Raw genomic sequence first — 12,838 nt, forward strand, 5'->3', positions numbered from 1 at the left:
TGAAGGCCAGAGCAGGCTTTTATTGGGATCAAGCGTAAAGGAACAATCTCAAGGCTCAGAGGTCCAACACAGTGGTCCCACAGTGTGGGAGTTGGAGGTGATTGAGTGCAGCTGTAAGGGCCTGGGCTGTCTGAATGCTGCTGTCTCTGCAACCCCAGGGTTTGGTTACAGGTGATACATGCTCCTGCCCAGCTCATTGCCCCAGTGGTGCTGCAGCTCCCCTGCCCCTTCCCAGGGATGCCCAGAGCAGCTGATGCTGGGAGGGACCAACCTGTCGTGTCTGGACCTGCATGGGTTCACCTTCAGGCAGCACAGTGCTCAGCCCCCTCCCGCAAACAGCCCCTCTGGAGCATAGGGGTTCTCCCCCAGGCTGCCTCCTGGTACCCTGCTGAGCTGCTCTCAGGGCTCAGCTGAACCTCCTGCACACTTTCCCCATCTGCTTTGGCTGTGGGAGGGCGATGGCTGGGGAAAGCAAAGTCCTGCTGGTAGAGATGTTGCCTCGATGCTTCTGCTTGCTTGCAGCATTTGCTCTGCCCATGCGATCCCTGTCCTTACAGGCTCTGTGCTGCTGTTTGCTTGGCCCGGCAGATGTGAGCTCCCAGAGGAGCTCTTGAAACTGTGAATGAAACGGGACAGCCCAGCCCTGGCGAGCAGACCTGCAGCGTCCCTGGGACTCTCCCGTGGTGCCTGGAGCACCTGCAGCGTGGGATGGTGGTGTGAGGCAGCACAGAACATCCTGGAGCAGCACGCCTGGGGGACCAACCCACCTGCAGCGCAGGGTCCTGCAGTGTGGCCTCACCCCAGGGGCTCACCCACATCCCACCGAGTTCTCCCCTCTGTTCACTGCCACACCAGAGCCTGTAAAGCACGGCGGGGGCTCAGGAGGACTCTGGCAGGGACAGAGCCTGCAGCTGCCCATCAGGGCTGGGCAGCTCGGCCTCCTCACGGCTGCTGTCCAGGGTCTCGGATCCCTCGAAGCAGCCCGAGTCCCGGGGAATGTCCCCCTTGGGCTCTGAGGGTGATTGTTGCTCTGCAGTGCCGTCCCCTTCCTCTGCCTCGCTGCTTGCTGCTGGGGGACAAAACACGAGGCCATCAGTTTGCTCCCCATCTCTAAGGCTGGAGCCAGTGTGGGTCATTCCCTGCCCAGCCCTTACTGTCATAATCCAGGAGGAGCTCAGCAGCTGTCAGCAGCTTGGCGCGGTGCTGGGGGTCTGTGATGTTCAGCTCGTTGAGGTGGGTCTCCCGCAGCTCCTTGAAGTCCTCCAGGGTCTGGTAGCCATTCAGCAGCAGGGTGGAGGTGTGCTCCTGGGGTAGCAAGCAGCACCATGAAGAACCCAGCCCTGCTCCAACCCCACGCTTCCCCGCTGCCCTCAGGCACAAAGCAGAGGGACACAGAGGATGGGATAGAGTGGGAGCAGGCTTCTCCTTCCTATGATGCTCTGACCCCCATCCCATTCCTACTGCTCCCCTGGGCTACCCATGTGATCCCCTGCTGTCCCCATGGGCAAGGTGGGCTCTGCCCTTGGCCCCCCCCCCAGCCCTCACCTGCAGGTTGATGCGCTCCAGCAGCTCATGGAGGGTCTTGGGCTTGAGCCGCTTGCTCTTGCCCTGGCCCCGGCTCTTGCGGGTGGGGGCTGTTTCCTCAGGGATGACATCCACGTAGATGAACTTGAAGGAGCCCACCTTGTTGTTGAGCAGCCCTGTCCAGGTGCCCACAGGCGGCTTCTCAATGATGCCGATGATGTCCCCTTTCTGATCCAAGGAATCGCAGCACCATTAGGGTCAGAAAAGCCCTCTCAGATCCCCACAGCCCACCCCACCATGCCCATCACAGCATCCCTCGGTGCTGCATCCCCACACTCTGTAACACCTTGGTGATGGTGACCCCGCCACACTTTGGGCAGCCTGATATCCCACCTCAGCCTCCCACCACCGTGCCCACCTCCCATGGGACATCCCACACAGCCCCTGGCCCTCACCCGCAGCTTCAGCGAGTCCTTGTCGTAGGGGCTGGGGGTGAAGTCGGTGTGCACACGGGCTCTGCCGCAGAAGGGCCCGGTGTAGGCTGGGCCGTTGTCCTCCAGTCGTGGGCTGTCCTGGCTGTTGGGGCCGGGGCTGAGCACCTCACTGCCTGCAAGGGGATGGGAAGGCTCAGCACCTGTGTCAGACTCAGGGCCAAGCTCAGGGCTGGGGCTGTGCTCACCACTGGACAGCTGGCGGCTGACAGATGGGCGTGCATCCTCCTCTATCTCCATGTAGGACAGCGGCATCTTCTCACAGCTCGGCTCCTCCGTGCCAGCTGAGGGCAGGGGGGATGGACACCCTTCTTCCTCCACCTCCGCCTGCTGTGTGGAGCGGGCTTGGTGCTGGGCAGCAGGGATGGCTGCCCCACAGCCCCAGGCCCTGTGCTCACCTTCCCCTCGGCCAGTGCCCGCACGGCCATGCGGCCCATCTTGCGGTTCATGGTGCGGGAGATGACAGCCCTCCACTTCTTGCTCAGCTTCATCCCACTACCACCTCCCCTTGCCGCCTCCTCGGGGCCTGCGCTGCTGGGCTCATCCTCGGGGATCTGCAGGGAGACAGAGGGGAGGGCATGGGGGGCTCCCAAGGCTCCAGACTGGGGCAGTGCCAGGCCCCTGGGTGCCCCATTGCACGTGGCACTGGGAGAAGGGCTGTGGTTGGGGACAGGCGCTCACGTTCTCCTCCAGGTTGAACTCCTTCTCACTCGTCACCGGGGAGCTGACTTTGGATTTGGCAAAGTCCTTGAAGCTGCTGGAACGCTGCAGGGAGAGCTGGGGGTGTGGGGAGGGGGTGAGGGCTCTTTGTGCTGACGGAGGAGGCTCTGTGCTCACCCCCAGCATGGCAGCACTGCTCTCAGCCATGGCCTTGCATCTTCCCCACCCCATCCTTCTTTTCTCCAGCTCCACTGGGCACCCTTTCTATTCTCTCCCTGCTCCTGCTCTTTAAGCTCTCGGGGTCTCCTCTGTATCCCTGTGTGACAGCAGCTCTCAGCACTGCAGCTGGCACCGCAGCTTCACTGCACACCCGGCCCCGCGCTGGGGAGGAGCCGGTGTTGCAACAGCCCTGGCACTGCGTTGGCAAACCGCGAGCTCGAGCGGGGGGAGGGGAAAGGGGGGGGGGCCCTGCCCTGTGCTGCACCCTCAGCAGCACTGCAGCCAGGGAGCGAGAGGGAAGTGAGAGCGGTGGGGATGCCCAGCGGGGCTCTGTGAGGCAGCCCTGCTCCGTGGGGATGCTGCACACCCATTCGCCCAGCAGCCTGGGGCTCCTCGGCGCGGTGACCCCAGTCCGCTCTGTTTGGGAATACCCTGCAACGGGGACTAGCAAAGAGCAACGGCGCTGCCGCTGCGGGCCGTGCCCGCAGGCACCGTGCCGATGCAAAGCTCCGGAGGAAGCGGCGGATGCACGTGATGGAGCTGCAACCTCGCGCTGCCTCGACCGCAGACACCTTGCTGGGAGCTGCGCCTGGCGGCACCGCCAGCCCCCGGCAGGAAACGGCAGCGGCCGCCCACGCTGCAGAGAGCGATGAGGAGGGGGAGCTGCTGTCCCACGGCACGACCCCACGGGTGCCCACGGTCACCCGCGGTCACTTGGGGGTCTGAGCATCCCCAGCCCCACATCACCGCCGCACCCCGAGGATGCGGCCCTGCCGCCGCACCGCGCCGTGCGGGCACTGGATGGCGGCGGCCGCACGTTCCAGCAGCTCCCAGCCTGAGCTGTGTGCTCGTGGGGATGCGGAGTGGTTGGCGCTGCTGGCAGTGCCACCTCCGCCCCGCTCCATCCCATCATCCCGGACACACAGACCGCATCTCCCGGTGCCCCATGAGTGAAGGAGGGCCAGCCCTGCGCCAGCCCGGTGCTCACCTTCCTGTGGCCCGGCTCCTTCTCGCTGGCGTTGGAGGGCTTTCGGCGCAGCATGGTGCTGGCGGCCGGAGCACGGCGCAGCGCCTGGCGGGGCACGGACCGAAGCGTCGGCACCGCGGCTGGGAAGCGCACAGGAAACCGGCGGTCACATGAGAGCTCCGAGCAGCGCAGCTTTGGGGCGCGCAGCCTGGGCCAGGAGGAAGGAAGCCCTCCTCGAAGCGGCCGCCCTGCCCAGCGCCACGGAGCGCTGCCATTAGCGCACCCTCGCACCATTAGCGCACCCTCGCACCATTAGCGCACCCTCGCACCATTAATCCCCACCGCCGCTGCTGGGCTCCGCGCTGCCCCCGAGCTCGGTCCCCATCGCGCCCCATGGCCACGCACTTTGGCCACCCCCTGCACGGGGCACAGGGTCGGGTCACGATCAGGCAGCTGCCCCGACGGGATGGGCGCAGCCGCGGCTCCCTGGTGCCCCACGCCCAGCATTGACGCCGTTTAATTGCAAAGCACAAATGTTTAAAAAAGAAAAGACACAACGAGGAAGTGAGTGGCACGGAGAAGAAACATCCCTGGCTGGTGATGGCAGCATCAGGCCTGCAGCTCAGCCAGCAGCACGGAGATGAGGGAGGTGATGGCCAGCACGCTGGCAGCGGTGGAGGCAGCGCTGCTCTGCGCGAAGGGCTCTGTGCTGCGCTGCAGCCACTGATACTCCTCCTCCAGCTGCTGCCGCTGCAGCTCCGGCCCCACACGCGCACGGATGGTCTCATAGTAGGCGTTCAGGTACTGGATCTGCAGGCAGACGGCTCCAGCTGAGTGCCCGCCCCCAGCCCAGCCCCGTGCACCCACCGCAGCTCCGCCTGTCCCGTTCCCGTACGTGCTCCTGCGACAGGAGGCTGACGTCGATGAGGTTGCGGTCGTAGGGCACCAGGGACACCGCCTCGAAGGTCAGGAAGGGCTTCTCACTTGTAGGGTGCTGCCAGGAGAGAGAAGAAGGTGGGTGCAGCCCCCATGGCACTGCCAGCCCCTCGCTGTGCCCGAGCCCCCCGGCCCCACGCAGAGCCCGGGAAGGGGGACAGCGGTACCTTGGTCTGCGCCTCCACCACCAGCACGACGTCCTCAATGCGGATGCCAAACTCACCATCCCGGTAGTAGCCGGGCTCTGGGGACAACACCCAACACATCCTGAGCCCTGGCAGCACCCCCAGCTCATCCCAGCCCTGGAGAGCCCTGGGTGTTAAGCTGTGGACCTGCCCCCTTGGCACTGCCCTATGGTCATCCCCACAGCCCCAAGGCAGCAGGAGCCAGGTGGGCGCACGCACCGATGGATGTGAACATGCCTGCAGTTAATGGCACGTTGTTGGACTGGAAGCCCACGGGCCCTGTGGGGGACACAGGGAAGGATATGGCTCACAGGGACAGCATGTGTCCCACCCCCCATCCCACGCCCAGTGCTTACACTCATGCACTGAGAGGAAGTTGCCAATGCCGTGCCCGGTTCCATGTCCGTAATTGAGCCCCACTTCCCAGAGTGCCCGTCGGGCAAAGTTCTCCAGTGTTCTCCCTGGAGGAGGAGGAGGTGAAACAGGGTGGGGAGCAGCAGCGGGACCCTGCCCTGCTCCCAGCGCACTGGGCTCTGCACCCACCAGCTGTGTTAGATGGGAAGACGAGGCGAGAGAGGTCAATATTGCCCATCAGCACACGGGTGTAGGCTTCCTAGGAGGGGACAGGGGCTGAGCGTGGTGGTGTGTGGGACATCCCCCCAAGCCCCATGGTTCTGGGACCACCCCACAGTGCGGTACCTTCTGCAGTGGGGTTGGTGTGCCCCAGTGCATGGTGCGTGTGATGTCCGTGGTGCCATCCCTGCAAAGGGGATGTGAAAGGGGCCCCATCACCCCACTGCACCACGGGCACAGCAGGGACAGGGAATGCTACGCACAGATACTGCCCGCCGGTGTCTGCCAGGTACATCTCATCCACTGACAGCTGCCGGCTGCTGCCGTTGGCTGGGCTGGGGAGCAAGAGGGGGGTGAGAACCCATCCAAAGTGGCCCCACACAGCACAGCTCCCACCCCATGCCCACACCTGTAGTGTGCCAGCGCTGCATTGAGCCCGCTGGCAGAGATGGACTCAAAGCTGGGCCCGCGGCTGTGCTGCTGTGCCCTGGAAGGCAGCGGAAAGGGGAGGTGCCGGGGGGGGTCCCTGCTGCCTCGTGCCAGCTGCTCCCCCAGGATGCACTGACCAGCGGAGGGCATCAATGCGGCGGGCACCTGAAAACTCATCCACCTTCCCCTGCGGCACCATCTTCTCCAGCCACAGCATGTATTGGATGACAGCCACTGCATCCCGGACCTGTGGGCAGCCTCGTGGTACCGGGGGGTGCCACCGTACCCCCCGAGCTGCTGGCTGAGGGGGTGGGCACAGCCTTACATGAGCTGCTCGCAGCAGCTCCTGCTCCTTGGTGTTCTTCACAGCCTTGGCGAGCATCACCGGGGAGTAGCTGTCCTCCAGCAGCTTCTCCTGCACAAGGTGACAACGGTGTGACCCAGCCATCCCATCCCTTGCTCCCAGCCCCACCTGCAGGGTTCTGTGGCAGACCTCACCTGGGGAATGATGCTGTAGAGGCCGTAGGTGGTGTATTCAGTGCCCAGCCAGATGGTGACGTTGCCCTGTGCGTAGTGACGGAGGTGGGCACTCACCTGCCCGTAGTCCAGCAGCTCCACGCACCGCTCCGGGCAGCCAGAGAGCAATGACTGCCGAGCCTCTGCTGTCAGCCGTGCTGAGTCCACGAACAGGCTGGGAAGGGGGCATGGTGATGGGGATGAAGGGGGTGAGGGTGTGGGGGGGGAACCCCTGGGTGTTACTGGGAGGGGTGAGATCGGTTCTGGGGAACATGTAGGACTTGGAGGAGGGATGCAATAGGGTGGGCACTGTAGGATGTGATGGGAGCACTGGGAACAGGTGGAGGGGGGTGGTCTGATGGGATAAGGGAGGAGGGTTGGGGCTCAGCCCCGCGGCAGCCACTGCCCACCTGATGTTGGTGGTGGTCAGAAGAGTGTAGGAGTAGAAGACGGGGTTGTAGGGAATGTCGTCTCCGCGGAGGTTGAAGAGCCCTGCCAGGGGTCAGACAGCAGAGCTGTGCCCACCTCCACCCTGGTGCCCCTGGGGCAGCACCACAGCCCTGGTGCTCTACTCACAGGCCGTCTCCTCCAGCCCTGAGAGCAGCAGGGCTGTGGGACTCCGTGTGTGCTCCTCCATCTGCTGCTGGATCCTGGCCACCTTCTCCTGCCACCTGCTCCCTGAGGTGGGGTGGGAAGGGTTCAGCACACAGCCCTTCCCTTACTGGGTAGAGATGTGTGGGAGGTGTACCTGTGAACTCCTCTGGGAGGCTGTAGATGTGGCTGGTAGGTGGAGGGGGCCTCTGGTTGCCCCACACTTGGTCCACAAGGTTGGTCTCCATGGGCAGCAGGGTGATGTCGGAACCCTGCAGGGCCTGCTGGTAGCTGTGCCACGTGTCTGCAGGGAGAGCGGCCCACGGGGCTGCATCACCCAGCGACCACCCTATGGGGCAGCACCCCCTCGATGCCAGCCTACCCTACCGATAGAGAAGAGGAAGGGGTCCAGGCTGACGTTCCCCCCTGCAGGAACCACCTCCATGATCCACGTCCCGATGGACTCAATCCAGGCTGCAAGGCAGAGCTGTGTGTCAGGGTTCTGGCAGGGGGCAGCCCCTCACCCCCACCCCCTGCACTGACTGGTCCTCTGCAGCTCCCAGTTGCAGTCCATCTGCCTCTCTGCCTGCGTCCAGTAGCGGCTGTCGGTCCACATGGCCGCTCTGTCCTCCGTCACCACGCCGGTGCCTGGGGGGCAGCAGGTCTCAGGCATCGCCCCTCCCCTACAGTCCCACTCCCCATCAGCCCCCAGCCCCCCAGCGGTGGGCACAGAGCCCAGCAGGGATGCTCCCACCTGCAGAGCCGGTAAAGCCGGTGAGCCAGGCCAGGCGGGCATCCCTCTCAGCAATGTACTCGCTCTGTGGATGGGATGGAGAGGTGAGAGTAGGTCGGAGCCCTGGCACAACACGTGGGGATGGCAGCTCACCATGTGGGCATCCGTGGAGGGCACGATGTAGGCGTGGATGTTACGGGCACGCATGGCATCCCGCAGAGCGCTGAGCTGTGCCGAGCTGTTGGTGGCCGTGGGAGGCAGGTACTGGTGGCACAAGGGGACAGACAGGCGTGGGGCTGAGCAGGGGCCATCGAAGCACCCCTGGGGGAAGTGTGGGCTGTGTACGAGGGGCTCACCGGTGGATCCACGGAGCAGTCCCTGATGTCGGTCCTGGGGGAGACGGCGGGCTGCGAGCATCCCATGGAGCAACCTGGGGGGGTTCTGAGCCTCAGCCGGAGCTCGGGCTCCCGCTCGGCCCCAGCCCGGCCCGCAGCGCTGCGTGCCCCGTACCGTGCAGCAGGAGCAGCCAGGCTGCGGTCCAGCGGGAGGGCGGCATGGCTGTGCCCGGGCTGCGGGACGCGGAGGGGACGTTTGGTGCCGCGGAGCGACGGGTCCCTCCTCCTGCGCCTTTGCCCCCTGGGTGGAGGGATGCCGAGGCCCCGGGCAGAGACCGGGGGTCGTTGTCCTCTCCACAGAGCGCTTCTGCTCTCTAGATAACCAGATAACAGCAAACAGCTCAGTCAGCACCGAGTCCAAAGATCTCCCGGAAGCAGAGGTGCGTCTGTGCCAGCTCAGCCTGGCACACAACTGCTGGCCACGTGCGAACCTGGGTGTGCTGCGCTGCCCCGCGCCCCCTCTGCCAGGGGAGAGGGGCGGCATGTAGGGGGGGTCACGGCCGCATCCCGCTCAGCCGGCCCGTGCCATCGGCGGAGGGAACTGACAGCGAGCAGCACGACGGGACGGAACGGAGCTGCCGCCCTCCGGCCCCGCTACGGGGAAGGGCAGAGCTCGGCTCCCGAGGTCACATCCAGCTAAAGGACGAGTCCCGATGGGGCGCGATGTCCTCCCGCTATGGGGACATCCCTGCGGGACGGGCTCTGTGCTGCGCGGCTGCGGTGGGTGATGGGGACCTTCGGGGGGGATGCGGCTCCACCCGGGGTCGAAGAGAGGATGGAAACACAAACTGCGGCCGTCGGGTGGGTCCTGCAGGAAATAAACAACGCATCGCTTTAGGAACAGCCCACCCTGCCCACGTGCGGTCACCGTCCCGCAGTGTCAATGAGAAGCTGTCGGCCACGAGATGGCACCACGACCGCACCGTGGGCCCCGGCCGCGTCCCAGCGCTGCGCGGTGGGGAGGTGACAGCGGGACCTGAAGGCATCACCGCCACCCCGCCCCTGGGAGAACGGGAGCCGAGAACGGGCACATTCGAGTCACTGATGCCCCCGGTCAGGCTGCTGTCACCCGGAGCCCCTCTGGTGGGTCCCTCCATGAGGAGGGGTCGTGCGGGAGCCCCAGCACAGCGCTGGGTGGGGGGACACGGTGGCCATGAAGCCTCTGCGACCGTCACAGCAACCAAAGTTTCTCAAGGATGCGCCATGCGGTTGCCACGGTGACCAGCAGGCATCGCTCCGCTTCCTCCCCGCTAATTAACGAAACGTGCTAACGATGCTGCACATCCTCCTCCTCCTCTTCCTCCAGCCATCCCCAGGGACCCGGACCCGCTCACCGGGGGCTGCTCTGAGCACAGTGGCCTCGACCGGACGAAGCCCATCCACTGTGCGTCCGGTGGGGCCCGGCCCCCCCCCCCCCCGGGAGCTTTCCTCGACGACGGGCCCAAAGGAAGGCTTGGGGGAGACATCCTCCCTTTGTGGGCTATTGTTAGCCTTCCGCCACCTGCAGGGCCGTGGGGTGACTCAGGCCGGGGTGATGCGCCCAAGCAAACAGGACGTGGGGTGGGAGGGAGGGAGGGAACCCCTGGGACCCCAGGAATGCGGAAGGCAGTGTAGGAGCATTGGGGTCCAGGGGAAATCCCCTGCAATGGGGGACTGGGGATCTGCCAGCAATGGGGAGCACTGCAAGAGGGCACGGGGCACCCAGCTGCAGCCCAAAGGGGTGGTGCACCTTCCAGCTGTGCCTGCAGCAGCTCTGGAGCTCTGTAGGGATGGGGAACTGTCGCTTTGCCTTTATCTGCCAGAAAAGTCCCACTCGTGTCCAGCTGCACATCAGTAGTCACACATCAGCAACGTTGTAGAGGTGGTTCTGGGGTGCCCTGAACAGGCATCTCACACCTCCACAGCCCTCACCTGCAAAGAGCACCTGAAGCTGGAAGGAGCCTAGTGCTCCAGCAGGGACACCCCAAGCAAGGTGCCAGGAGCACACCCTGATGTAACACAGCTCCAAGGGTGGGCACCCACTGCCCCTCTGGGTGCTGTGCCACTGCTCTGCCACACTCACAGCACAGAAACACTTCCCAGGAGCAGGGGACCCTTCTGTGCTCCTGTCTGTGCCCACTGCTGTGTCCCTGGGTCCACCCACCCCCTACCGAGCAAAACATCTCCCTCTTACCTCCAACAAAAAGCCCACACCCACCAGCCCCAAGCACTGCTCTCCAGGAGTTCTCTTTCTCCTCTACCCACCTCTGGGTTTGACCTGACACAGGTACAGCTCCTTGGCCTCACTAAAACCTCATTAGATTCACATGGGCCCACGTGAGGCCCGCAGATCCCTTTGGATGGCATCCATCCCCTCCAGCTCCTCCACAGCTGCGTGATGCCTGCAGCTCTGCTGAGGGTACGCTCAGTCTCTTGTCCTTGTCACAGAGGTGTTAAATCACTCCAGTCCCACCCCAGAGCCCTGAACACCACTGGTCACTGTTCCCTGCTTGGCACAGAGCTGCAGAGCTCTCTGTGTGCAACCTGAACAATTCCTTATCCTCTGAGCAGTCCAACTGCCACATCCACATCCCTGCGATGCAGTGGCAGCAGGACAGCCCCGGTGCTCTGCACACATCCAGATGCACTGCGTCAGTCCATGTCCACCAGCACCGTGAGCTCTGGGTGTGGATCAGGAGGACCTGTCCTTCGCCAGCCCGTGTGCGCTGACCCCACCACCCCTGGGCTCTTGGAGCACCTCGTACAGCGTCCAGGAGGTTCTGCTACACGAGCAGCACGCCGTGCACAGCACTGACACTGCCCGGCCTGCAGCTTCCTGGCTCTTCCTTATTCCCCTTTTCACCACTTTTCCGGACAGCGGGATCCCATCGGGTCACCGTGATTCCTCACTCAGTGCTTTGGCACCGCCACCCCCAGCTCCCCCCGGGTCCCGCTCCCGGCCACACTGATGCGGGGAGCGTGGGGGGTGGAGGGGAGTGGGCTCGGGGATCCTAGACATCTTTTCCGACCTCAATAATTCCGAGGTCCCTCCCTTTGCTCCCCAGCTGGCTGCGGGGCTGACACTCTCCAGGACCAACCTCGGCGCTCCCAGTGCTCTCGTCCCCTCGGATGCCACCCCCTGGGCACCCCGGGGGGCTGCAGCGCGGAGGGGGCGGAGCGAGCTGCGGACCCCCCCGCCCCCCCTTCGGTGCCGGCGGCCACATGACCGGGCGGGCGCGGGGCCGGGCCGGGCTCTCACCGCCTACAAATGCGGCGATCCCGGAGCGGGGCCACCGCCTCCTGCGTGTCCGTGTCCCCGCGTGTCCGTGTCCCCGCGCCGGGCGGAGCATGGCGGCGCGCCGCTGGCTGCTGGCGCTGCTGCTGCTCTTCTGCCTCGCGCTGAGCGCCGCGTCCGCGGGTGAGTGAGTGAGGGGCTGAGCGCTGTGCGGGGTCGGGGAGGGCGGGGGGAGGCAGAGCCGTCGGCCCCAGGGGGAAGAGAGGACAAAGCGCTTTTCATGGTGCCAACAAACCGCAGCCTGTCCCGAGGGCAGAGAGGCCGAAGAACGGCCGGGAGCAGCCGGTGCCATCGGGTGCCGGGAGGCGGCCGTGCCATCGCTGGTGCCATCCACGTGCTGGTGGTGCTGGAGCACACACCCGAGCTGTGTGCCACGGGTGGCTCCGGGATGGGCGCGGGGGGCTGGGATCGAAGCCTGAGTCGGGGCTTTGCCGTGCCCTTTGGTGACAGCGGTGGCACCGGGCAGGTGGCCCGGCCATGTGGCTGCAGGAAGCGCTCTGCGAGTGCGTGGCTCCTGCGGGGGTAACTGAGGAAACGGGAGATGCTGCCCAGCTCCCGGAGCATCCCCACCCCGCGTGTGGGCAGGGCACCCGCTCACGCTGTTCTGCCATCCCCCAGGGCCTCTGGGAGCGGGGCTGGACGGGATGGATCCCGAGGACGGCCTCATCCGAACGCTGGTGCGGCCACGGGGTGCGCGGCGTGGGAACGTGCGGCGGCCAGGAGGGTGGAGGAGGCTGCGCCGTCCCCGGCCACGGCTGTCCCATAAGGGCCCCATGCCCTTCTGATGGAGGTGAGTGACGTGCAGGGGACACGCGTGGCGGTGCCGGGAGCGCGCTCATCCCACCGGCCTTTGCTCTCATTGCAGGACCGCCGCCAGCGCTCCAAGGATGCGTCCCCGCTGCCCGCTCTGCTCGTCCCTGAGCCCACCCCTGAGCTGGCATCGCCTCCCTGCAGCTGTCCCTGGTGGCTCTGGCACCGTGTCCTCCCGGTGTGCCCGGTCCAGGGGCTCTGCATAAAGCACTTTGTCCGGCGGAGGAGCTCTCCGTGGGGTCCTGCCCCATCCCCTCCTGGAGGGGTCTATTTATTCCCATGGTGCTGACCCCGTGTGAGCTGCTCTGTGGGGTTTCCACCCCCGGGGGTCTGCAGGAGGCACTGATGTACCCCAAAAGGGCCGCAGCGGTGCCAGGCCCTTCTGGTCCCCACGTCTGTCACGTCTGTAAAGAATTGTTCTGTGTAAATACATCTTTATTATAAAGAGCTATGATGACAATAAGTGCTTGTGGTGGTGGTGGTGTGAACTGAACGAAGGGCTGGGGGATGTTCTGCAGCCTGTGGGGCTGGGGAG

The 12,838-nt window shown here is 65.2% G+C and overlaps 3 protein-coding genes across 5 annotated transcripts; 1 reads left to right on the plus strand and 2 right to left on the minus strand.

The window, feature by feature from the left end:
- On the minus strand, positions 1-4,266 carry SASH3 (SAM and SH3 domain containing 3). Of its 3 annotated transcripts, none has more exons than XM_015860058.2 (8): positions 3,883-4,266; positions 2,697-2,792; positions 2,414-2,569; positions 2,204-2,342; positions 1,980-2,131; positions 1,546-1,752; positions 1,155-1,305; positions 1-1,069 (listed from the first exon to the last, which is right to left on the minus strand). In XM_015860058.2, the coding sequence occupies exons 1-8, from the start codon at positions 4,153-4,155 to the stop codon at positions 879-881; spliced, it is 1,365 nt and encodes a 454-aa protein (XP_015715544.1). In that variant the 5' UTR covers positions 4,156-4,266; the 3' UTR covers positions 1-878. The 3 variants fall into 3 exon arrangements, with proteins under 3 accessions (XP_015715544.1, XP_015715543.1, XP_015715542.1); XM_015860057.2 differs by having other exon boundaries at positions 1-1,066; positions 2,204-2,345; XM_015860056.2 differs by having other exon boundaries at positions 2,204-2,345.
- Positions 4,267-4,376: 110 nt separating this feature from the next.
- On the minus strand, positions 4,377-9,205 carry XPNPEP2 (X-prolyl aminopeptidase 2). The gene is made up of 22 exons (XM_015860055.2): positions 9,143-9,205; positions 8,335-8,533; positions 8,181-8,254; positions 7,978-8,088; positions 7,846-7,909; positions 7,635-7,739; positions 7,479-7,565; positions 7,249-7,395; positions 7,077-7,178; positions 6,911-6,992; positions 6,483-6,675; positions 6,310-6,399; positions 6,122-6,231; positions 5,965-6,042; positions 5,819-5,890; positions 5,682-5,742; positions 5,526-5,595; positions 5,339-5,443; positions 5,202-5,261; positions 4,965-5,041; positions 4,757-4,855; positions 4,377-4,671 (listed from the first exon to the last, which is right to left on the minus strand). Exons 1-22 carry the CDS (start codon positions 9,203-9,205, stop codon positions 4,471-4,473), a joined length of 2,250 nt encoding a protein of 749 aa, XP_015715541.2. The 3' UTR covers positions 4,377-4,470.
- A 2,034-nt stretch (positions 9,206-11,239) lies between these two features.
- On the plus strand, positions 11,240-12,766 carry APLN (apelin). Its single transcript, XM_015860062.2, has 3 exons — positions 11,240-11,616; positions 12,112-12,283; positions 12,359-12,766. Exons 1-2 carry the CDS (start codon positions 11,328-11,330, stop codon positions 12,276-12,278), a joined length of 456 nt encoding a protein of 151 aa, XP_015715548.1. The 5' UTR covers positions 11,240-11,327; the 3' UTR covers positions 12,279-12,283; positions 12,359-12,766.
- Positions 12,767-12,838: the final 72 nt, after the last annotated feature.

The sequence above is a fragment of the Coturnix japonica genome, chromosome 4 (assembly GCF_001577835.2).
Source record: "Coturnix japonica isolate 7356 chromosome 4, Coturnix japonica 2.1, whole genome shotgun sequence".
Lineage (NCBI taxonomy): Eukaryota > Metazoa > Chordata > Aves > Galliformes > Phasianidae > Coturnix > Coturnix japonica.

Excerpts from the sequence above, each read along its gene's own strand:
- SASH3 (XM_015860056.2), bottom strand. The coding sequence starts at position 4,155 with ATGGTGCGAGGGTGCGCTAATGGCAGCGCTCCGTGGCGCTGGGCAGGG. Across the intron at positions 1,753-1,979 it reads AGGACTCGCTGAAGCTGCGG|AAAGGGGACATCATCGGCAT; the intron begins GTGAGGGCCAGG and ends TCCTTGGATCAG. Across the intron at positions 1,070-1,154 it reads GCTCCTCCTGGATTATGACA|CAGCAAGCAGCGAGGCAGAG; the intron begins GTAAGGGCTGGG and ends TTTGTCCCCCAG.
- XPNPEP2 (XM_015860055.2), bottom strand. The coding sequence starts at position 9,205 with ATGCCTTCAGGTCCCGCTGTCACCTCCCCACCGCGCAGCGCTGGGACG. Across the intron at positions 8,534-9,142 it reads GGACGCGGCCGGGGCCCACG|AGAGCAGAAGCGCTCTGTGG; the intron begins GTGCGGTCGTGG and ends CTGGTTATCTAG. Across the intron at positions 5,596-5,681 it reads CACCAACCCCACTGCAGAAG|GAAGCCTACACCCGTGTGCT; the intron begins GTACCGCACTGT and ends GTCCCCTCCTAG.
- APLN (XM_015860062.2), top strand. The coding sequence starts at position 11,328 with ATGCCACCCCCTGGGCACCCCGGGGGGCTGCAGCGCGGAGGGGGCGGA. Across the intron at positions 11,617-12,111 it reads GCTGAGCGCCGCGTCCGCGG|GGCCTCTGGGAGCGGGGCTG; the intron begins GTGAGTGAGTGA and ends GCCATCCCCCAG.